The sequence below is a fragment of the Cucurbita pepo genome, chromosome 9, assembly GCF_057944985.1.
Source record: "Cucurbita pepo subsp. pepo isolate OVF chromosome 9, ASM5794498v1, whole genome shotgun sequence".
NCBI lineage: Eukaryota > Viridiplantae > Streptophyta > Magnoliopsida > Cucurbitales > Cucurbitaceae > Cucurbita > Cucurbita pepo.
Window position 1 is genome coordinate 14,524,522 of NC_141806.1, and position 22,404 is coordinate 14,546,925.

Sequence of the window (22,404 nt, forward strand, 5' to 3'; positions counted from 1 at the left end):
GTGGAGCCCCTGCTTCTAGTACTAGACAGGCAGAGCTTGATCAAAGTTTTAAGAGAATTAACTAAAGGTGTTTAACAGAGTGCAAACTGTTGAAGGTAATAATAGAGTTTGAATGAGTTACTGCCGAAGAGAAGGAGGAGGTGAATTCAATTTCATCCACACAAATCTCAACCAACTCCGGGAATCTCCCTATAAAAGGACCTCCCTCCCCATCATTCAAATCACTCCTCCTCTCAATCTCACTTCAGTTTTCTGTTGTCACCAACAACTGGTATCAGAGCAATCTTGCAGCAGCAAAAAATGGCAGCAGAAAAACAAGTTGAGAGCTACGTTCAGCCCGCCATCCCGAGGTTCGATGGTCACTATGATCATTGGGCGATGTTGATGGAAAATTTTCTCAGATCAAAGGAGTTCTTTGATATGGTGGAGACGGGTTATGAAGAGCCAAATGAAGGCGAGGTACTCTCAGCTGGTCAACAGCAACTGTTGGCAGCATCGAAGTTGAAGGACCTGAAGGTCAAGAACTATTTATTTCAGTCAATTGATAGGACTATCTTGGAAACAATGCTTCAGAAGAAGACATCCAAGGAAATTTGGGATTCTATGAGGAGGAAGTATCAAGGCTCAACGAAAGTAAAACGTGCTCAACTACAAGCCGTCAGAAGAGACTTTGAAATTCTCCAAATGCAAAAGGGAGAAACGGTGAATGATTATATTGGCAAGGTTATAAGTCTTGCAAGTAAAATGAGGATGCATGGTGGTTCAATCACGGAGGTTGCGGTCGTAGAAAAGATTTTGCGATCACTAACTCCAAAGTTCGATTACATTGTATGTTCTATCGAAGAAGCAAACAATGTCGAAGAGATGCAAATAGATGAACTCCAAAGCTCCCTGTTAGTACATGAGCAGAGGCTCAATCGTACAAGTGCAATAGAGGAGATGACAGCCTTAAAAATATCCACACCAGGTGAAGCTTCAAGCCCTAGAGGTAGAGGGCAAAGAAGAGGCAGAGGTCGTGGGAGAGGCAGTCGAGAAAGAAGTGGAGATGTTGGCAGGTCAGCAGACCTAGTCAGAAATGATTATGAAAACAAAGGCAAGAGACACTTTGACAAGTCTAAGGTGGAATGCTACAGATGTGGACGCCTTGGACATTACAAAAATGAATGCTATACCAGGCTCCAAAAGGAGAAAAGAGATCAATCCAATTTTGTGGAGAGAAGAGAAGAAGAAACATTATTAATGTCATTCCATGCTATGAAGGTTGCAGATCAAGGTGTATGGGTCGTAGACTCTGGATGCAGCAATCATATGACAGGTTGTAAGGAATTCTTCTCAACTCTAGATGAAAATTTTCATACTACGGTTTCTCTCGGAAACAATTCAACTCTCCAAGTGATGGGGAAAGGAACCGTAGATATCAAGACTAGAAATGGCTTTGTAGAGTCTATTTCTAATGTATTCTACATTCCTGATCTGAAGGCCAACTTACTTAGTATCGGTCAGTTACAAGAAAAGGGGTATGTGATCACATTCCAAAATGATGAATGTGAAATTTATGACTCCAAAAGAGGATCGATTGCTAAGATGAAGATGACCACCAACCGTCTATATCCGTTGACGTTAAATATCGTTGCCAAAAGTTTGATGGTGAAGAAAGAAGATACCACATGGCTTTGGCATTTTAGGTATGGTCATCTACACTTCAAAGGATTAAAGACGTTGTCCTCAAAGAAGATGGTAACTGGGTTGCCAGATATTACTCCACCAACGGAAATTTGCGAGAGCTGTGTAGTAGCAAAACATGAAAGAAACTCTTTTTCATCCGGAAAATCAAGAAGAGCTCAAGCAATTTTGGAGTTGATTCATTCGGACATATATGGTCCCATCTCTCCAGCATCAAATGGTAACAAGAAATATTTCATGACCCTCATCGATGATTTTAGTCGAAAAACATGGACTTATTTCTTGCACGCCAAATTAGAAGCCTTTGATTGCTTCAAAAAATTTTGTGCTACTATGAAGACGGAAACTGGAAGAAGAATCAAGGCTTTAAGAACTGACAGAGGTGGAGAGTTCTGCTCGAACGAGTTTACTAAATTTTGTGAAGAGAAGGGCATACGGAGGCAGTTAACAACAGCATATACACCACAACAAAATGGTGTGGCCGAAAGGAAAAACAGGACCATTCTCAACATGGTTCGAAGTTTACTAAATAAAGGAGAAGTCCCGAAGGAATTCTGGCCAGAAGCTGTCGTGTGGTCCGTTCACATTCTCAACCGGAGTCCTACCTTTTCTGTTAGAGATATGACTCCACAAGAAGCATGGAGCGGAAGAAAACCTGCAGTAGACCACTTTAGAATCTTTGGGTGCATAGCATATGCACACGTTCCTGATGAGAAAAGGAAGAAACTTGAAGACAAGAGTTTGAAGTGTGTGTTCCTTGGAGTAAGCGAGACCTCTAAGGCGTACAAGCTCTACGATCCTTTGACAAAGAAGGTGGTGGTTAGTCGTGATGTAGTCTTTGACGAAACGAAGACTTGGACATGGGAAGAAAAGATCACTGTGAATCAGCAGATTCCTGTAGATCTTGAAGAAGAACAAATTGAAGCCCCGATTCAGCCTCACTTTGAGCATGGAGAGAGCTCATCACAAGCTCAACAAGAAGAACCAGTAGAAGAAGATCATGATCATAATCAAAGAAATCCAAGAACAAGAAAGAGACCAAATTGGATGATTGATTATGAGATGGACTATGAATCAAGTGATAGCGGTTATTTTGCATTCTTTATGGATAGTGATCCAATTGTCTATGAAGAAGCGGTAAAGGAGAAGAAATGGAAGGAAGCTATGGACAGTGAAATCAAATCCATAGAGAAGAACAAGACTTGGGAGCTCACCGATCTTCCTAGAGGACAGAAAACAATCGGAGTAAAATGGGTTTTCAAAACCAAGTTGAATGAAAACGGTGAGGTGGATAAGTACAAAGCGCGACTTGTTGCAAAAGGATACAAGCAAAAGTATGGAATTGATTATAAGGAGGTATTTGCACCAGTGGCACGTCAAGACACTATCAGGCTCATAATTTCTATTGCAGCACAGAAATCTTGGCCTATTTATCAACTTGATGTGAAATCGGCCTTCTTACATGGAGAGCTTCAAGAAGAGGTATATGTGGAGCAACCAGAAGGTTTTGTTAAAAAAGGCAAAGAGGAACAAGTATACAAGTTGAAGAAAGCTTTGTATGGTTTGAAGCAAGCTCCGAGGGCATGGTACAGTCGCATTGATTCTCATTTTGAAAAGATGGGATTCACTAAATGCCCGTATGAACATACGTTGTATGTGAAAACTAAAAAGGGAGGTAACATTATCATTATTTGCTTATACGTTGATGATTTAATATTTACTGGCAATAATGAAGAAATGTTTGAATTTTTTAAGAAGAGCATGATGAAGAAATTTGAAATGACAGATCTTGGCTTGATGAGATATTTTCTTGGAGTAGAAGTTACTCAAACTCCCGCAGGTAACTTTATCTGTCAGAAGAAGTATGCTCAAGAATTACTTGAAAGATTTAAATTGGATGAGCGCACAGTTGGAACTCCATCAGAATTGGGTTTAAAGTTGCACAAGGATATTGACGGGCGAGAGGTTGATAATAGGTACTTCAAACAAATTGTGGGAAGTTTGATGTACCTAACTTCAACAAGACCAGACATCATGTATGCGGTTAGTATGATAAGTCGTTACATGGAGCATCCAACGGAAAAACATCTCAATGCAGCAAGAAGGATACTTCGTTATGTGAGAGGAACCTTTGATTTGGGGGTATTCTACAAGAAAGGAGATGATCCGAAGATGGTTGGCTATACAGATAGCGACTATGCAGGTGATATAGACGATCGTAAAAGTACTTCAGGAAGTATTTTCATGATGAGTTTAGGAGCTATTTGCTGGTCTTCAAAGAAGCAACCTATTGTAACACTCTCAACTACAGAAGCAGAATTTGTGGCAGCAGCAGCATGCTCATGCCAAGCAATTTGGTTAAGAAAAATGCTTGAAATTCTTAATCAGAAGCAACCAGGTACGACGGTTATATATTGTGATAATATGTCAACTATTAAGTTGTCTAAAAATCCTGTGTTGCATGGAAGGAGCAAGCACATCGATGTTCGATTTCATTTCTTGCGTGATTTGTGTAAAGAAGGCATTATTGAACTCAACTTTTGCCGAAGTGATGAACAAATCGCAGACCTATTCACAAAGCCCTTGAAACAACCATTGTTCGAGAAGCTTAGAAGAAAGATGGGGATGTGCAGAATCCAAGATGTATATCAAGATGACGAAGTGAAGTCCTAAACTGATTTCCGCAGAATTCAGTTTAAGGGAGGGTGTTGAAGGTAATAATAGAGTTTGAATGAGTTACTGCCGAAGAGAAGGAGGAGGTGAATTCAATTTCATCCACACAAATCTCAACCAACTCCGGGAATCTCCCTATAAAAGGACCTCCCTCCCCATCATTCAAATCACTCCTCCTCTCAATCTCACTTCAGTTTTCTGTTGTCACCAACAACACTAATATCTGAACTTGTACGTTTTCCTCCTGAAATGTTTTGTATACAATCATTATTTTGGATTAACTTATATTCAGTAGTCTTTTTTAGGCTCATTCTTTTGCCTTTTAAACTGCCTGACTCCTTTGTTTTTGGCTTAACAGTCAATCTGCTCTTGATTTGTGCATTTCTCTGATCTTCCGCTGATTGGGCTCGAGTTACATCCTCCGGTTGAGATCCAACTACATCATTACAACGAGTTCTCATTCACTTTCCGTTGAGTGCATTTTCCCTTTTAGCTTCCCAGCTTTATCAAGACATGAGTGTAAGTAGTTAGAGTAGAATAACTTCACCACCTGCATTCTTTCTAACAGTTACTCCAACAAATCACCAACTTCTTATAGATACCTGTAGCCAGCGGTACCAAAACCAGATTTTGATCCATAGATGCTGTGGTGGAGCTATGGCGTAATGCCAGCTCAAGGAGATTGTTGACGGTAAGATTAATTTATGTTTAGTAGGCCATATGAAATACGGTAATGTTTTTTCCCCCAAGAAATGTAGAGTTTCCCTCCTCATTCATCGTTTAAACTAGAAGTTGGTAGAGAATGTCTACTCCACAACCAGCAAAGGCCATGAGATTTCAGTAACTCCAGAGATGAGCCTTACGTCATCTCCTATGATACTTCGCATCTCCCTAGGACAGCTCAGAATTTCTCAGAGGTTGCATTTTCCGACCAATGTTCATTGTGAACAGTGTTGTCTCCACTCTTTTGTAGGGTCTCCATCCTCGGCTCCCATAAGTTTTACTCGTTTGAGATTTGGGTCAAAATGTAAAAAGGGTCGGTCAATCAAAATCCCTCCCAGTCCCCACTCTCTCACTCTCTCACTCTCTCTCTCTCTCCCTACAAGAAAGTGAAAGAACACTCACTTTGTCTCCTCAGATTCCCTTCTTTTCCATTTCTCATGTCCCTCTATACCTCTCTCTTCATATTTCATATATCAGCTGGTGGGTCAGTGTGTGTTTCTTTTGTCAGGATTCTCTTGCGCTGCCTACAAAATAAAGAATTTTTGAGTACTGCCCCCACATACCAAATTAAAGAGAAGAGCCCAGAATCTCTCTCCTTCTTTTTATATTCTCTCACTCAGTCTCTTCTGAAATATTTTAAGCGACTGTCCTGCTCTCTTCCTTTGCTTTCATATGAAGACGCTTATGGATTCCTCCTCCTCCAGAAGACACTTCCACTGGACCCAGAAGGTGGGAAGTGAAGAAGAAGATGACCAATACCCACTTCCAACCCTCAAACCTACCTCCGTGGCCGCCGACCTGGAAGAGATGAAGAAGAAAAACAGAGTCGTCTCTCCAGAGCCGCACCCACCGCATTCTGCAGCCCAAGTACAAAGAAGGAAGATGCCGGCCGTTGCAGTTGCTCGGTTGCGTTCGGTTCTCACAGTTTTTGCCAAAAATCGGTCTAGCCTTTCACCGGGTCTGGGTTCTCGGGTCGTTGGAACCCTTTTCGGATCTCGGCGTGGCCATGTGCACTTTGCATTCCAAAGAGACCCCAGCTCCGAACCTGCCTTTTTGGTAGAGCTTGCGACGCCTATTAGTGGCTTGGTAAAAGAAATGGCGTCTGGATTAGTCCGAATTGCATTGGAATGTGATAAAGAGAAAGAAGGGGGGAAAAAAGCTGTGAGACTTCTAGAAGAGCCGCTGTGGAGGACATTTTGCAATGGGAAGAAGAGCGGTTTTGCTACAAGGAAGGATTGTGGGGCTAAAGAGATGAAAATCCTCAAGGCTGTGGAGCCAATTTCGATGGGTGCTGGTGTTCTGCCAGGAAACTATGAAGCTGAAACCGAATCGGCTGGAGCTGAGTCGCCTGAATCTGAAACCGGTTCTGATAATGAGATCATGTACATGAGAGCCAAATTTGAGAGAATTGTGGGTTCTAGAGATTCTGAAGCTTTCTACATGATGAACCCAGATAGCAATGGAACTCCCGAACTCAGTATCTATCTGCTTAGAGTCTAATTAAGCTGCAGCCATGAAATCTCTGGGTCTTGCTCATTTCAAAAGAATTTAGTCAAGCCTTGATGGAGCCCAGCTAGATTTCTCCATAACCTTACTTTTGTTTTAATTTCCTTTCCTTTCCTTTCTGATCTTTTGGGAAAATGGTTAGTGGGTTATTGTATTTTGTTAGAGTAGGTGGGGTGGGGGGGGCAATACATTATAACATGTTGGGAGGAGGGGGCCATGAAGGTGTATATGTATAGGTTTTTGTTCAGTCCTTTATATTTGATAAGACAAGGTGGGCGTTGCAATCAAATGATTGTCTTTGCATTTTGGTTCAATTCTTCTTGTTTGCCAATAGCAGAGACTCCCCAATCAACAACATGTTACAGGAGCGAAAGAAAGAGAGATTAAATCCATGCTATTACTACTTATTGCAGGCAAGTGCTTTTGCTATTTGTCTCCTCCTCAATAGCTCCAGATTTGCATCATCTTCTTAATCGTGGCTTGTGGATCTAACTTAGTTTGTTGGTTTCTTAACTATCCTTAACGAGGATGCTTTATGCTCCAGTTTGGTCTCTAGATCTTGTCCTACATATACGTGGTAACGAGCTATTGAGGAGGTGAGGAGGATCAATCTTTCCCTTTTCTCTTTAGTCTGTTAAATTACAACTCCTTCCGTTGAACTAAATGATTTTTTATTTACATGTTTTATTAGTCAAAATCTCTTCCATGTTGAGATTTGAAGACTGATCTGTACTTTAAGTGGAATCAGACATATTTTCATTCTCTCTTTTGGTAAATAGATGGAGATAAAGAGATTCATTGTTTAATTTGGATAGAGATGCATTATACAAAAGCTTGTAAACTGAGCCATACTTTGAATTAGAGAGTAAAGTTGAAAGAAGGCTAAAGAAGGAAAGGAGATTATTCTTGCTGTTGCCTTCTTTTTCAGATGGTGGGTGCTCTTGGGTAAGGATGCCCCCCCCCTACCCTTCTTCAATAAATTCACCAACGATCGTTATTTCAGTGTCTTCTTCCTTCATCTTTCCCTGTGAGGTTTCGATCATCTAGGGACTTTGGTTCACATAACCTTCCCACAAAATTTTAGCATTTTATGTATTGGACAATGATCAAGATGAACCAATCATTACTTCTTGTTTAACATATCTATGTGGGAAAATTGATCCCAATATGTTTTTGAAATAAAGCCAGATCATAGAAGTCATCAAAAGGCAACAAAAATAATCAAAGGAACCGCAACTAGCATCCCCAACAGCACATTGAGCTTTCCTCCTTTTGTTGACTGCTTTTCACCCTTCTTCAAAGTACCGATTCTCTACTTTCACATCTCTTAAGTTTCTGACTTGATTCTTTTCTGATAGTTTTGGGATTTACACTTCACCATAGGTTGTTTTTCTATATTTTCAGCGAAGATCAATCAACTGTGACAGATTTTGAAGGCCTCAAGAATCTAATGAATTAATACGGGGAAAATTTTGTATCTATCATAGACAAAGGGTGAGGAATAGCAACATAAATCGTCAAAGATGGCTCTAGTTGGAAGAAAAGGACACAATTCCACATGGACGATTTGGCAAGTGGGCTCGGAGGATGTAGCCACCATGGTTAGTGGCCTTTCTTTCTCTTCCTGGTTTCATGGGCTTCATAAGCTCTCTCTCTCTCTCTCTCTCTCTCTCTCTCTCTCTCTCTCTCTCTCTCTCTCTCTCTCTCTCTCTCTCTCTCTCTCTCTGTCCATACCCCAGAGAAAGAGGGTGAGAATGGGGCATTTTTGGGAAGTGTGGGTTACAGCTCGGGAAAAAAAAGAAAAAAAAAAGATAACAAAAAGAAAGAAAGTAAACAAAATGCTTAAGTTTGTCTCTAACAAAAACCACTGTTCCTCCTCTTTACCTTTTTTTTTTTTTTTTTTTTTTGTTTGGATCTAATCAATCATTCTTCAAAAGATGGTGGCAAGCCCTGCTTCATTATACCATCATTGCGCCAATTAATATGGACTTTTCACCATGTTCTGTACCCCCACCCAAAAGAAAAGAAAATTCCCTGCTAATGCTGATGGCCCTTTAGGCTTATTCATTATTTCGTATAGTAGTTTCCATGTCCAATTCTGTTCTTTTTGGTTTAACCATTTTAGAGTTGGCATAAATTATCAGCTTTTGAAATAGTAATAAATTTTTTAGATGATAATTGAGGTTACAAAGTGTCAGTATGTATAGGCAAGAAAGAGAAGTAAAACAAGAGCCATTGTGTGAGTTTGGATGGTGAGGTGATATATGCTTACCATTCGTCTGTCTAAAGTGTTACATTCTGATGAAGACTTGCATCTACTTCGGCTAGATGTCTCCCAATTTGCTCACACATGCTGTAGCCTTAGGCCCTGCTTGCTTTTACATGTGATGATATAAGTGTTGCAGCAACATTTTGTTTTTATTGTTACTGTTGTTATTTTATATGGGAAAAAGAAAATTGACGAGTTTCTACACCAACAACGGATCTTTACTTAGTTATGTCTTTTTTTAATTTTAATTGTTCGGATTTAATCATTTGTATGTTTGGTGTAAAATTAGCATCCAATTAGAAATGTAACTTAGTGGTTACTCATTTTATGGTGTAAAATCATTGAAGCAAATGTTTGGAAAAAAAAAAAACAAAAAAAAAACAAAATGCTTTTTGGTCTTAGAAGCATCCACTTTAGTTTCTTATTTAGTTGAATGGTTTATAATTTTACATTGTTATATTTTTTTCTTTTAAGTTTTGAATTTAATTTTTAACTATAGAGTTAAATATAATATTTTGAAACTTAATTTTTTTTTCCTTAGAAAACCACTTCACCATGTATGAATAAAAACCTTGATGGTTGTATCAATTTAAACTGTAAACCTTTACAAAAGTATAAAATATTTTCTATTGGGTGCGGATGGTCTTAGAGATGTTAAGGTTGATTGCATGGATATCCATGGAAAGGATCATAACTCTCTGAAGCTTCACACATTAATGTTGTTGACATTCTGAATGCAGAAAACAAACCAAACCAGAAGTCAGCAATCCATTCATAACGATGGAAAAAAGTTATGCAAATATAAATCAATGACACAATCTGATCCAAAGAAAAAGATAAAACAAAGAGTTGATTCTAAAAGAGACCCAACACGGAATTCATCACAAACGATTCAAATGAACAGAAAGGAAACAAAGAACATGAAGAAAAGTGCAAGCATTGGAGATGAAACAGAGAGTGGGGTGTTGTTGTTTTGGGGCGGAGCAGTGGGTGGCTGCGGAGGGCTGAGCGGTTCCAACACTTTGATTATCATCCTCTGCCCTTTCTCACAGTGCCCTGAAACTCCACTTATGAAATAGAACAGCCCTGCTCTCTCGAGTCTCACCACTGCGTCGCCATTGTTGTTGTACAACAGAGGCTTCGAAGAAAGGCATTGCTTGTACTCTTCCTCTGTCACCTCCATCACTGAATCTTTCTCGAACTTGAAATCTGACAACATCAAGAACTGCATTACCAATCTCTCAAAACAACAACACCAAAAAAAGAAAAAGATGCACTTACGGAGGGTGTCATCAACGTTGAATCTGTTATGGGAGGCCCATTTATTGTATCTATCAGCGTGTTTATGCTGAGGGACAGCCCACCCATGTTCATCACCGACGAGGAACTCAGAGCAAGTTGCAGAGAAGAAGTGAAAGAACAGAAAGAGGAGGAAGAAAGCAGAAGAGAGGAGGGAAGCCATTGTAGTCTTGTATTATGGAGGTTACAGAACAAATGAAAGGATTTGAAAAAAGGGTTAAATAGAGGAAGTGAAGCGTAGTTGGAAGTGGAGAGAGACGTGGGAGAAAGTGAGAGGCTTTGGTGGTCAGCCACAACGAAGGTATACCCTTTGAATTCGTATAACTGTTTTCTTAAATGGGTTTACCATTTTTTTAAAAATTAAAATGATATTTTTGTGTGATTCAAAATATTGAGAAATTTGGCGGGGTTCTATTATTAAAAAGATTTTAAAATTAAATTTTGTAATGTAGCTCTGATCAATTACTCTAGTTTGGGTGAGGAGGGCGGAGTCGGAGAGCAGACCGATTGATACTAAGTTTAACGTTCCTGGAATCAATCAATGGCGCAAGATTCAGAGAAGAGGTTCGATTCCATGGTGGACAAGCTGTTTCAGAATGCAGAAGGCCCTTCCTAACTCAAATTCCGCATCATCCCCGTCCTCTTCGCCACATTCACCTAAGAACTCTCCATCGGGTTCTCTTATTAAGGTACGTAAAGAACTTCTGGTTATATTTTTTGGAGCAATGCAGATGTTGACACTATCAATATTAGTGATTTTCTGTGACTTTCACCTCATCTCGAGGAAATCATTGCAAAACTCTGTTTCCTTTTCCAGGTTGATAACCCCGTTAGATCGGTTCAAAATCTATTCACATCTTCTGCAAAGAAATTGAAAAGTAGTCTTTCTAACGAGAACACCAAGCGCTAGGCTCGTTACTTGACAGAGCTTCCGGGATTAAATTGCTGCCTCTTCTAAGGTATGGGATACATACACCCTTTGGAGATGGGTTTTTCATGTCATGCCTTCCCCAATTGAGTTCCTTCTACAATGATATCTCTGCTGTCATATCATTATCTATATAACTAGTTATGGGATTTTGTATTAGTGTAAAGTAATTTTTTGAGGTTGCTTCTATTGGCAGTTTGCTGTTTTTTGGAACATAGTATTGAAGTTAAGAGTGTCAAAGAGAAGGGCTATTAATTTGAAACATAATCCGTCTCTCGTAAATTATACGATGAATCAACTTTATGAGCCTATGAGATAATAATATTTCAAATTTTTGGTATGACATAGAATACCTCATTCATTCATAAAGGGCATAGTTGAATTTAGAAAAGGGCAAAACTGGGAGGACAACCATGTCATTACTCTAGCTCTAGCAACCCACAGTTTGTGACGACCACTTTTGAATAAGGGCGGTTGAAGCCTCTTTCTGCAACAACAGCTCTCTTATCGCCTATTAGCTTTGCCACCCTGTTCATCAATCCAGACCTCACACTATCAAGTCCTACTTCATTCATACCAAACCCATAAATTTATGTTAGCAAATATGAAGTTTACCTGAAGTAAGGAGAAGTAGTGTTGTCTTTCACTGTCTTCACTTGAGCAATCCTTTCCGCAACTTGCATCCCTTCCAAAACTGTTCCAATCACCAGGGTCGAATTGTCCAGCTCTGGCGAATCCTTGACAGAAATCGTGAACTCGGTCCCATTCGGTTCAGTTCCGACCTCTTCCTGATCCACCTCCAGCTTCCCTTTCCGGGCTACCAACTTCAACTTGGGTGGTGGTTTCAAAGGGTCTCTCACAATGATTCCCACAGTTCCAGCCAAGTTCTTAATACCAGGGCACTTCTCATTGACACTCGCCCATTCATCTTTAAGAGTTTCGGATGCTAACTCATTCCCCCCTGTCCTCTTTGCAAGCTCAACATCCACACCATAAGATCTCACTCCACTGTTTTGAACATAGTTTGATGTGATCTTCACAAAGTCTTTTCTTCTGTAAGAAACCCCTGCAGCTCCGCTCACAAGGTTACTGAATCTAGCAACTCCTGCAGGAGCGTCATTGCCATAAAGGCCAATGATAATGCGACCAGCAGGCTGTCCATCAATGGAGATATCAAGAAATGCACGCTTGGTGGGGCTCTTTTCTGTGCAAGGAGGAGGGACATCGTTGGAACTCTCTGATCTCTGTAATTCTTGCTCATTTTCACCCAAGCTTTCTTCAGCCTCTGCTTTGGAGGAGTTGTAAAAAGGGTCTAGCTCATTTTCACCCAAGCTTTCTTCAGCCTCTGCTTTGGAGGAGTTGTAAAAAGGGTCTAGCTCATTTTCACCCAAGCTTTCTTCAGCCTCTGCTTTGGAGGAGTTGTAAAAAGGGTCTAGCTCATTTTCACCCAAGCTTTCTTCAGCCTCTGCTTTGGAGGAGTTGTAAAAAGGGTCTAGAATCTGAGAGCCAAAGAGAAGAAGCAAGAGGGAATTGCTTCCAACGGTGAGCTTACGGCGGGAGATTGTGCAACATTGGTTGATGAATGGAAGATTTGGGGACGTGGGGAAGTTTTGAGTTTGAAGAGGAGGAGGAGGAGTGGGAGGGTGTTGAAGCTTGTTCGGGGGATGTTGAAATTTGGGGATTCGCAACATGTCCTGAGATTCCGAGTATTCCTTCCTGGGTTTGGTTTGGTTTGGTGATCTCAGTGCTTCAATTCTTTCAGCCTTTGTAAGCCTTTCGGGGCGGCGTAGGGGATTTCGTGGATAAGCAATACACGAAAAGATAACCACACACGAGAGAGTGCATATTGATAACAGAGTAATGTGGGTCAAACTACGGCCCCAATGCAATCGGAAGGTAGAGGACCTCTTTCCTTTATGTTATATTATGAATCTATGATGCTTCCAAAAAAAAACTCTCCTTTTTTCATCTTCTCCAGATATTTTTCGTTAATAACTATTTGATTTTTTTTAATAAATTTATAATTATTTATTTATTTACTTATTTGCTTTCACGATGGTAAATGAAATAGATGTTTCTTATTTTTGTGTTTTCACGATTGTAAATGAAATAGATGTTTCTTATGTTTGTGTTTTCACGATTGTAAATGAAATAGCCTCCCCTTAATCGAGGCTCGACTCCTTTGGAGTCTTAGTCATTTTTGACTGCCTTCGAGGAGGGGCTTGACTCCTTTTCTTTAGGAGTTCTTTGTTCGATATTTGAGGATTTGAGGATTTACCAATTTATTGGCACGACTAAGTTTTAGGGCATGGCTCTGATACCATGTTAGATTGAATGGCACGATTAAGTTTAGGGCATGGCTCTGATACCATGTTAGACGAACACGACTCTCCACAATGGTATGATATTGTCCACTTTGAGCATAAGCTCTCATGGCTTTGCTTTGGGCTTCCCAAAAGGGTCTCCGATTGTTACGAATGCCACCCGTCCCAACTGATAACAGTGTCACCGTTCTCCCACTCTTCAGCTGCTTCTGCAATGGCCTTTGCCCCACCTGACCCACCAGAATAGCCTTCCTTCGCCCAAACACACAAAGTTAGTTATCAAAACTATACAGGCAAGCATCAATGATCATCAAAGAAGTAATAACTGAGTTGTTATATGATTGAAAAACAATAAGATTCCAAGTTTGGGATGAGGTATGTGGCTGTAAGAAACGCGTCGTCCCAAAAATGAAGTAGGTTCAGAGACATGAACTGACACACTCTGTTGACACAGAAGGATATATCAGGACGTGTCAGAGACAAATATTGGAGAGCACCAACGACACTTCGATAGCGAGTAGTATCCTCAGGTGAGAGCTTTTCACCACCATTCAATAACAACTTCTCACTGGGAAGCATAGGTGTGGGCACACCTTTGGAGGTGAGCATATTGGTTCTGGCTAATAAATCTCGAATGTATTTATGTTGTGTCAGAATAAGTCCACTAGAAGTATGGCGGACCTCAATCCCAAGAAAATAACTCAAAATACCAAGATCCTTGACGGCAAAATCATCCTGAAGCTGTGTAAGAAGTTTCTCAGTAGCCGTAGAAGATGAGCTGATGATAATATTCTCATCTATTAGACGAACACGACTCTCCACAATGGTATGATATTGTCCACTTTGAGCATAAGCTCTCATGGCTTTGCTTTGGGCTTCCCAAAAGGCCTCATACCAATGGAGTTAGCATTCCTCACTTATAAACCCATGATCATTCCCTAAATTAGTCGATGTGGGACTTCCATCATCCAACACCTCCCCTCGAACAAAGTGCGCCTCCCCTTAATCGAGGCTCGACTCCTTTGGAGTCTTAGTCATTTTTGACTGCCTTCGAGGAGGGGCTTGACTCCTTTTCTTTAGGAGTTCTTTGTTCGATATTTGAGGATTTGAGGATTTACCAATTTATTGGCACGACTAAGTTTTAGGGCATGGCTCTGATACCATGTTAGATTGAATGGCACGATTAAGTTTAGGGCATGGCTCTGATACCATGTTAGACGAACACGACTCTCCACAATGGTATGATATTGTCCACTTTGAGCATAAGCTCTCATGGCTTTGCTTTGGGCTTCCCAAAAGGCCTCATACCAATGGAGTTAGCATTCCTCACTTATAAACCCATGATCATTCCCTAAATTAGTCGATGTGGGACTTCCATCATCCAACACTTATGTTTGTGTTTTCACGATTGTAATTATACATTTGGCTTGTGCATTTACTAGATTGTTGAGCTATGCACATGAGCACTGCAACTATACAGGCAAGCATCAATGATCATCAAAGAAGTAATAACTGAGTTGTTATATGATTGAAAAACAATAAGATTCCAAGGTTGAGATGAGAAAGTTGGGAACAACATTTGTTAGTAATAGCCAACACCTTTGAACTCTGATTGAGTCGACGGCTGAGCATCATTTCCTCCTTTGCCCAAAAATACAAGGCGCCCTACATACATCACAACCAAACTTTGTCAACGGAGAACATAGTAATCCCTCCTACGTACCCAGAAACTTCAAAAATACCAGAGGTTTACCATTTCGACGAATGGCAATTTCTCTAATACGTCGAACAATACCAGTTGTTGGATCACTGAAAATTTTGGTTTCCAAATTCCCCTCCAAATACAACATTGAACTGAAAACACACAAAATATGGACCAATTTCTATGACATGCTCCATGTATCTCAGATAGATAGATTGATGAATGGTGAAAACTGAAAAGCTTACCCAGGTACGACGTGCTTCATGGCAACATCGCCCAGTCTCAGAGGATAAATCGAAACCCGGTGCCACTGAACTGCGCACCGATTTGCATACTCTTTGGGTTCCTCATTAGCCAAGGGTCTCCGATTGTTACGAATGCCACCCGTCCCAACTGATAACAGTGTCACCGTTCTCCCACTCTTCAGCTGCTTCTGCAATGGCCTTTGCCCCACCTGACCCACCAGAATAGCCTTCCTTCGCCCAAACACACAAAGTTAGTTATCAAAACAAAAGAACAGAGGATTCGAAATTCCCAACACATGAATGTACCACCTTATAAATGCCAGCGTCGAGGCCATTTTCGAGAGGTCGATTATAGACCGGTCTCGTCTGGGTTGACGATTGTGAAGCAGAAGATCGATTAGGTACTGAGTGTGAGTCTAATTCGGTGTCCGAATCAATACTGGAGCCGCTGGTGTCTGAGACGGAGCGGACGAAAAGATTGTTGGCGCAATTGGACAGGGGAAGGATGTGAGAAGGTTTAGAAGTGGGGAGCAAAGAGCGGCAGAGCGTTCTTGATGAGAGAGCCGCCATGGAGGAGGTCATGGTCTTGGTGAATGAGAAAGAAAAATCTGAAATTTAGGGAATGCCTTAAACCCTAGAACCCATGTGGTGAAAGTTGAGGGGATTCGAGTTCGGACACTGACGCCTATAGGTTCACACTTGACATTGACCTAAAGGCTAAACGAAACTCTTTGGATTTGCATAAATAAATAAACTAACTTTTATATATATATATATATATATATATATATATATATATATATAAAGCTGCTTCTGTGCTTGTATTTGGTTGCAATGGATTAACGTTTTCTCGATCCTGATGGGCCATGAATGAAAGGGGTCCCGTCCTGTTTGTTTGTTTAGGGATGGAACTGATCTTGTGTTGCTGATGATGTTTAACAGTATAAATAAACAGAGGATTCCGATGAGAATTTCCATGCTTTTTAGTCGCTAATGGATATATTAAAGTAAAACATTCTAATTTTGTGAGATTTCATACAACAATTCGGTGGGGGCAACAGAAACGTAATTACACGCAATCAATATTACTCACACTCAATCTACTATACACAAACAGAATGAAAACCAATCACACCATTACTTGACCTACTTGAAATTTACCGCCGGGTGATGATGCTCTGTTTAACTCAATACACCTGGCGGTGAGTGGTTGTAAGAAAGGCTGGCAAGGGACTGGCACGTGGCGATCGTGGAGGCACTTCGTCCAGCTGCTTCCCGTAACTATCGTAATAAATTACGCCCGAGAAATCCAAGGGCTCACACTTATCCCCCATCAAGATCGCCTTCTGCCATACTCCCCCGTCTCCCCACTCCTCTTCCATTTCGTCGCTGCCGCGGTTCTTCTTCTTCTTCGTCTTCTTCTTCGTCTTCGTGTTCTTCAGAAACCGCTTCGATTTCAATTTTGTTTGAATCTTTTTCGACGCTCTGTACGCTTGTTTCGCACAGCGCGTCATGAGAGTGGATAGAGAGACGAGCATGGCCGTCGCCACTCGCCTCGGCGACGTCAGGACGGAACTGCGGCGCTCCGGTGTGTTGAAGCCCATGCTTGAAGGAAGGAATCGGAAAGGGAAGGTAAATGAAAGTTTTTTTTTTTTTGATTGAATGTATTTATATAATTGTTCAAGTCTAAAGTAGTGGTGGTGGTGGTCGTGGTTGGAAATTGGAATATCTAGAAACAACACGATGCCGTATCATCTCAGTGGTTTCGCCTTTATATTTATTCTTCTGCACTGTTCAACTGAAACCATAGGTTTATTTTTTATTTTTTTTATTTGAATTGCATCAATAATATGAGGCCACGACCAAGTCTGAAGATGTGATCATGGTTTTTTTAATGTGTTGGAAAATAAATAAATTATTGGTAAACATGTTTGATTTTTAGAAAAATAAAATAAAATAAAATAAAATAAAATAAAATCGTTGTCAGATCGGAAATGATTGAAATTTGAATATTGTATAGAAATGAAAATAGTTGTAGAGAAGTGAAGGGTTTGGTATTTATAAGTGAATTGAATATTTGATTAGTTGGAGTCTAGTGGTCATCTCATCTAGATGGTCAGACCTTGAATTTGTTGTTTATATCTTCCACAAAAGTTTATTTGTAAATAAAATACATTAATTTGAAAAAAGGAAGGAAGGAAGGAAGGAAGGAAGGAAGGATTTTTGATGAAGTGGGGATGTGGGGAAGGGAAAGTGGTTGGGGTCTGGTGTGTTAGGTTGAGAGAGAGAGGGTTTTTGTAGGCTCTGGAGTGTTACAATAAATGTTGTGTTAAGAAGGTTAATACAAAATGAGGGTTGAGAGATTTTGTTGTTTCTTCCATTGTTCTCATATATCCCTTTGCTGCTCTTCTGCCACAACGTGTCCCGCTCTCAACTGCTATCTAATGCCACACACTTCATCCATCCTACCTTTTCACCTATCATGTCAAGGATTGTATGAACTTCATCGTCATCATTCTCAAACCACTCCCCATCTTCATTATATTTTCAGGTACCCTTTTAACTTCTCCTCTCTTCCTTCTTATTTTTGTCTGAGTTTGAGATTTAAGGATTTGAGTATAATATCTGTATCAGGTTTTGCTATCTTCGATTTCCGTTTCCTTTTCATCTTTGTTTTTTTTTCTCAAACGGAGGAAATGGGTTGAATTTGGTGGCAACACCTTTTCATCTTTTCCTCTTTTCCTCTTTTCCTCTTGGATGTCTCTAGATTTGCCTTTTTTTTGTTGGTATTTGGTTAACCCAAATTTCAGATTTTGAAAGATCCTCTTCAGATTTGAACCATATTCCTTCTGCTTCCATGTTTAGGGCTTCTCTGACTCTGAAAGATCATGGTAAGAAATAATGAAGAGAAAGTGACGAGGAATAATTGTATGTTTTACATTGATTTGGAACAGAAAGTGAAGAAGAACAATTAATAACAATACCTCCACTAGGTTCCTTTGAGAAAATTAAGAAACAAAGCCCCCATGTTGTTGGATACATCCGTATCCGGACATATCTCACACTCTTCAAATCAATCTTATTTTTGTGTTCCATGGTCCTGGCCCTTGCTCTTGCCCTACCCATTTGTCTCAACTCCTTCCCCATCATACCTTTGTGTACACTCCCAAACTCCAACCAAACTGCTCAACCCTCTTTGCCTTCCATCTCTTGGATATATGGAGAGGGTGGGTGACCTTTTTGTTTTTTGCTATCTCACTCACTCATTCTAATCCCTTTCATTTTGCTATCTCCACCCTCCATCTGCTGTGATTTCACTGTACCAACCCTCCTCTTCCACAACTTTACATCCATCCATTTCTTCTTACCTTGGAAGGACAAGCTTCCTACAGTTGCAATTTTCTATGCCACCCACCAAACACAAGAATTTATTGCATTGCAAGTACGAGTGTGTATAGTCCGATTAGGTTGGGTTGAAGGATTTTTTTAGACTAATTTAAAAGTCGGGTTCCTTGGATTGGTAATCAAACCCAACCCGAAAATTTTTACAAGTCAACCAAATCCTCTATTTTTGGGTTGGGTTCGGGTAGTGATGAAACAACTTAGAGTCGAGCGGAGAAGTCTGACGAGAAAACAGAGTAGAGAAGTTCGACGAAAGTGGAAGGGAGCGCCAAATGGAGAGACAGTCAGCGACGACGTCCGACGAGAAACACAAAAATGAGGTCGAGTGGAGAAAAAGGAACTAAGAAGATAGTCCAACGGAGAAATAAAGAGACGAGTGACGTCGATGTTCGACGACAAACAGAGACGAGACAAGAGTGAGATAAGAACTGAGATGTCGAACGACGGCACACAAAGAGAGTAGAGAGGAGTTGAACAACGAAGACAAACACTATGATGCGAGTGTGTGAGACTTCATTTCAATTACCTCATTATTCTCCAGGTCGAAGACGACTCACGATCAAAGAGAAAGAAAAGAGAGAGTTAGAGAGACAGCCTGCAGAGTGCTGACGTGCCATTAGTAGGGGCAGACTCATGGGCTTGGGCTGTGTGGACATGGGCCTATTTTATTTATTTATTTTTAAGGCTTTTTTAGGTTGGGTCGGATGACCAAATAATTTGAATTTTGAACCAAAATTAGATGAGGTTCATTCCCAACCCAAACTCGAAATCTTTTTAAACTCAATCAAACCCTTATAACTTGGGTTGGATTTGATTGGATTTTCGAGTTAGCGAGTTGATGTACACTCCTACTGGCAAGGTTAAATCACTAACCTACCAAATTACACATTAGCATCGCATATGAAAAGTGATATTTAGTTTAATTTAAATAATTTAAATCCATTTAGATAAGTGATGTTTAGTTTAATTTAAATCCATTTAGATTATATATAATGTTAATAATAGCACACAATAATTTTCCCTCAAACTTAAAATTAAAATACTTCTCAAAGTCATAGCACAAGGTTTGGTGATCCAAGGGTTGAGTGTTGCTTCATGTGACAGACAAAGTTAGATATTTTTTAATGTGAAGATGCAAGGATATGGTAGTTCCATTATTATTATTATCTAATTTTGAAAGAACAATTAGAGTTTAATGTCAACAAGGCTGTGGAATGTTATGAAAACGGGAAACGCATAAGATAGCGAGGGAGAGCGTGATTGGAGGTTCTATACTTTTATTGAGAGTCTTCTTAAACTGCGAGATTAAATTTGCAACTTAATCAACTTTTGAACGTATACAGAACGGATGCCAAAGGAACATGCGTTTACTTTTAACAATCTAGAACAGATGGTCAATAAATTGGACTCTCTCCCCTCTTCCCTTCCAGTGTAAAACCCTCCCCCAACCCCTCATCGAATTCGAGCTCAAACCCTCTAATCTCCCCGTTTCATTCCATCTCTCTGTACCACATTCCGACCCAAATGGCCGATTCCAAAGTTTCTCCGACTCCCCTGCTCAAAGATGAGCTCGATATCGTCATACCCACTATCCGAAACCTTGATTTTCTTGAGATGTGGAGGCCCTTTTTCCAGCCTTACCATCTCATCATTGTTCAGGACGGCGACCCCTCCAAGGTCATCAAGGTCCCCGAGGGCTTTGACTACGAGCTCTACAATCGCAACGATATCAATCGGATTCTGGGTCCGAAAGCTTCTTGCATTTCCTTTAAGGATTCTGCTTGCCGGTGCTTTGGTTACATGGTCTCCAAGAAGAAGTATATCTACACCATAGATGATGACTGCTTTGTGAGTTTTTCCCCCACTCTTGAATTGGGATTTTTGTGCCATGTTTCGGGATTTTGGATCTGATCTGATTTGGATATGCATTGTGGAATTTGGGGGTGTTTTTTAATGTTCTCTGTGTAGAGATGGTTCGTCCTGGAATGTTGGTTTTGCCTTGCCCTGTTTTAGTGGGATTGGTTGAATTTTAGATGATTGGATTTTTGAACTCTTTGTTTAGCTATAACATCTTCGGGCATGATGTTAGCGGCGTGTTTACAGATTTGCATGCTTTAAAAAGCTAAGCTTTCCACTCGTCGGTTGTAGATCTGTCCGGAAACTCACCCGAGACCAGGAATCATTTTAGAATTTTCTATTGTAGTTGCCTAAACTCATGGATCTGCTACATATTTAGGCAAGCAAGTGATCTCGTATAGCTAGAGCTAATATTCTGTCAGTGGCTGGATCGTTCCTTATGGATCTGAGGATGTGTTCTTGGGTTCGTCTTGCAGGTTGCAAAGGATCCATCAGGCAAGAACATCAATGCACTTGAACAGCACATCAAGAACCTCTTGACCCCGTCTACACCCAACTTCTTCAATACCTTGTACGACCCCTACCGTGAGGGTGCTGACTTCGTGCGTGGATATCCATTTAGTCTCCGGGAGGGTGTCGCTACCGCAGTGTCTCATGGCCTGTGGCTCAACATCCCGGATTACGATGCACCCACACAGCTTGTGAAGCCCCTTGAGAGAAATACAAGGTATGAACTTATTGAATTACACTAGAGTTTTGTGTTTTTTTTTGTTTTTTTTTTTAATCATAAGCTGATTGTTTTAGCTATCCCTTAGGTATGTTGATGCAGTCTTGACTATTCCAAAGTCAACCCTCTTCCCCATGTGTGGTATGAATCTGGCATTTGACCGTGAGCTGATCGGCCCAGCAATGTATTTCGGTCTCATGGGTGATGGTCAGCCAATTGGACGCTACGACGATATGTGGGCTGGTTGGTGCATGAAGGTACGTTGACATCCCCCCATAACCAGCTGATTCTCTTTCATTTTCATTCTTGTTTCCCATGTTTTGCAATACCTCAATTGAAGCTGATCATATTTGGAGCGTGGGATCTTGTGTACTAGGTAATATGCGACCATCTAGGATTTGGAGTGAAGACGGGACTGCCCTACATTTGGCACAGCAAAGCGAGCAACCCATTTGTAAACCTGAAGAAGGAATACAAGGGAATCTACTGGCAAGAGGAACTGATACCATTTTTCCAAGCTGTTAAACTTCCAAAAGAATGCACCACGGTGCAGGAATGCTACATTGAACTCTCGAAGCAAGTTAAAGCAAAACTTGCTGGCGTCGACGAATACTTCGACAAGCTTGCAGATGCCATGGTCACTTGGATTGAAGCATGGGATGAGCTGAACCCATCAGGCAGTAAAGCTGCCGATCTGCCAAATGGTGCTTCGAAATAGGCATTGGATTTGGATAATCGATACTTCTTGGTAGCTTTTTACTGATGTTACCTTCTAATGTTACCGGCTTAGCATTCGCTTGGAATCTCAGAGGATTGGTAGAGAATGAGCTTTAGCCATAGTAGTAAAAGGAAATGATTTCATGTATTTCTGTGATTTTTTGAGCATTTAGCTATTTCAAACTGAGATTGTTGCAGGGAGAATCTAAATGATTATTTAATTTTCTTAGAGATTGGTCTCTGTTGTTTGGTTTTCTTCTCATTTTTAGATCAAGTTTTCTTCACCTTTCCCTTTTGAAGCAGTGCTGACTTTATAATGGCCTTCATTTTGTGAACTTGGTTTGTATGT

The 22,404-nt window shown here is 40.5% G+C and overlaps 5 protein-coding genes across 18 annotated transcripts; 2 read left to right on the top strand and 3 right to left on the bottom strand.

Annotated features, from left to right (window-relative positions):
• The first annotated feature begins 5,663 nt into the window (after positions 1-5,663).
• LOC111802368 (protein MIZU-KUSSEI 1-like) lies at positions 5,664-8,186 on the top strand. Of its 12 annotated transcripts, none has more exons than XM_087127053.1 (4): positions 5,664-7,356; positions 7,448-7,530; positions 7,770-7,886; positions 7,969-8,186. In XM_087127053.1, the coding sequence occupies exon 1, from the start codon at positions 5,752-5,754 to the stop codon at positions 6,577-6,579; it is 828 nt and encodes a 275-aa protein (XP_086983179.1). In that variant the 5' UTR covers positions 5,664-5,751; the 3' UTR covers positions 6,580-7,356; positions 7,448-7,530; positions 7,770-7,886; positions 7,969-8,186. The 12 variants fall into 12 exon arrangements, with proteins under 12 accessions (XP_086983179.1, XP_086983178.1, XP_086983183.1 ...); XM_087127052.1 differs by having other exon boundaries at positions 5,664-7,181; positions 7,277-7,356; positions 7,448-7,886; XM_087127057.1 differs by lacking the exon at positions 7,448-7,530 and having other exon boundaries at positions 5,664-7,181; positions 7,277-7,356.
• Positions 8,187-9,746: 1,560 nt separating this feature from the next.
• On the bottom strand, positions 9,747-10,316 carry LOC111802369 (early nodulin-like protein 6). The gene is made up of 2 exons (XM_023686706.2): positions 10,136-10,316; positions 9,747-10,063 (listed from the first exon to the last, which is right to left on the bottom strand). The coding sequence occupies exons 1-2, from the start codon at positions 10,314-10,316 to the stop codon at positions 9,747-9,749; spliced, it is 498 nt and encodes a 165-aa protein (XP_023542474.2).
• A 1,020-nt stretch (positions 10,317-11,336) lies between these two features.
• LOC111802367 (Cyclophilin-like peptidyl-prolyl cis-trans isomerase family protein) lies at positions 11,337-12,862 on the bottom strand. Of its 2 annotated transcripts, XM_087127046.1 has the most exons (3): positions 12,485-12,862; positions 11,697-12,364; positions 11,337-11,609 (listed from the first exon to the last, which is right to left on the bottom strand). In XM_087127046.1, exons 1-3 carry the CDS (start codon positions 12,770-12,772, stop codon positions 11,501-11,503), a joined length of 1,065 nt encoding a protein of 354 aa, XP_086983172.1. In that variant the 5' UTR covers positions 12,773-12,862; the 3' UTR covers positions 11,337-11,500. The 2 variants fall into 2 exon arrangements, with proteins under 2 accessions (XP_086983172.1, XP_023542469.2); XM_023686701.2 differs by having other exon boundaries at positions 11,697-12,862.
• Positions 12,863-14,896: 2,034 nt separating this feature from the next.
• On the bottom strand, positions 14,897-16,000 carry LOC111801965 (single-stranded DNA-binding protein, mitochondrial). Its single transcript, XM_023686215.2, has 4 exons — positions 15,662-16,000; positions 15,353-15,579; positions 15,159-15,259; positions 14,897-15,070 (listed from the first exon to the last, which is right to left on the bottom strand). Exons 1-4 carry the CDS (start codon positions 15,932-15,934, stop codon positions 14,988-14,990), a joined length of 684 nt encoding a protein of 227 aa, XP_023541983.2. The 5' UTR covers positions 15,935-16,000; the 3' UTR covers positions 14,897-14,987.
• Positions 16,001-16,842: 842 nt separating this feature from the next.
• On the top strand, positions 16,843-22,286 carry LOC111801648 (putative UDP-arabinopyranose mutase 2). Of its 2 annotated transcripts, none has more exons than XM_087127047.1 (4): positions 16,843-16,984; positions 21,088-21,338; positions 21,427-21,595; positions 21,715-22,286. In XM_087127047.1, the coding sequence occupies exons 1-4, from the start codon at positions 16,865-16,867 to the stop codon at positions 22,054-22,056; spliced, it is 882 nt and encodes a 293-aa protein (XP_086983173.1). In that variant the 5' UTR covers positions 16,843-16,864; the 3' UTR covers positions 22,057-22,286. The 2 variants fall into 2 exon arrangements, with proteins under 2 accessions (XP_086983173.1, XP_023541478.2); XM_023685710.2 differs by lacking the exon at positions 16,843-16,984 and adding an exon at positions 20,111-20,602.
• The last annotated feature ends 118 nt before the right edge of the window (positions 22,287-22,404 follow it).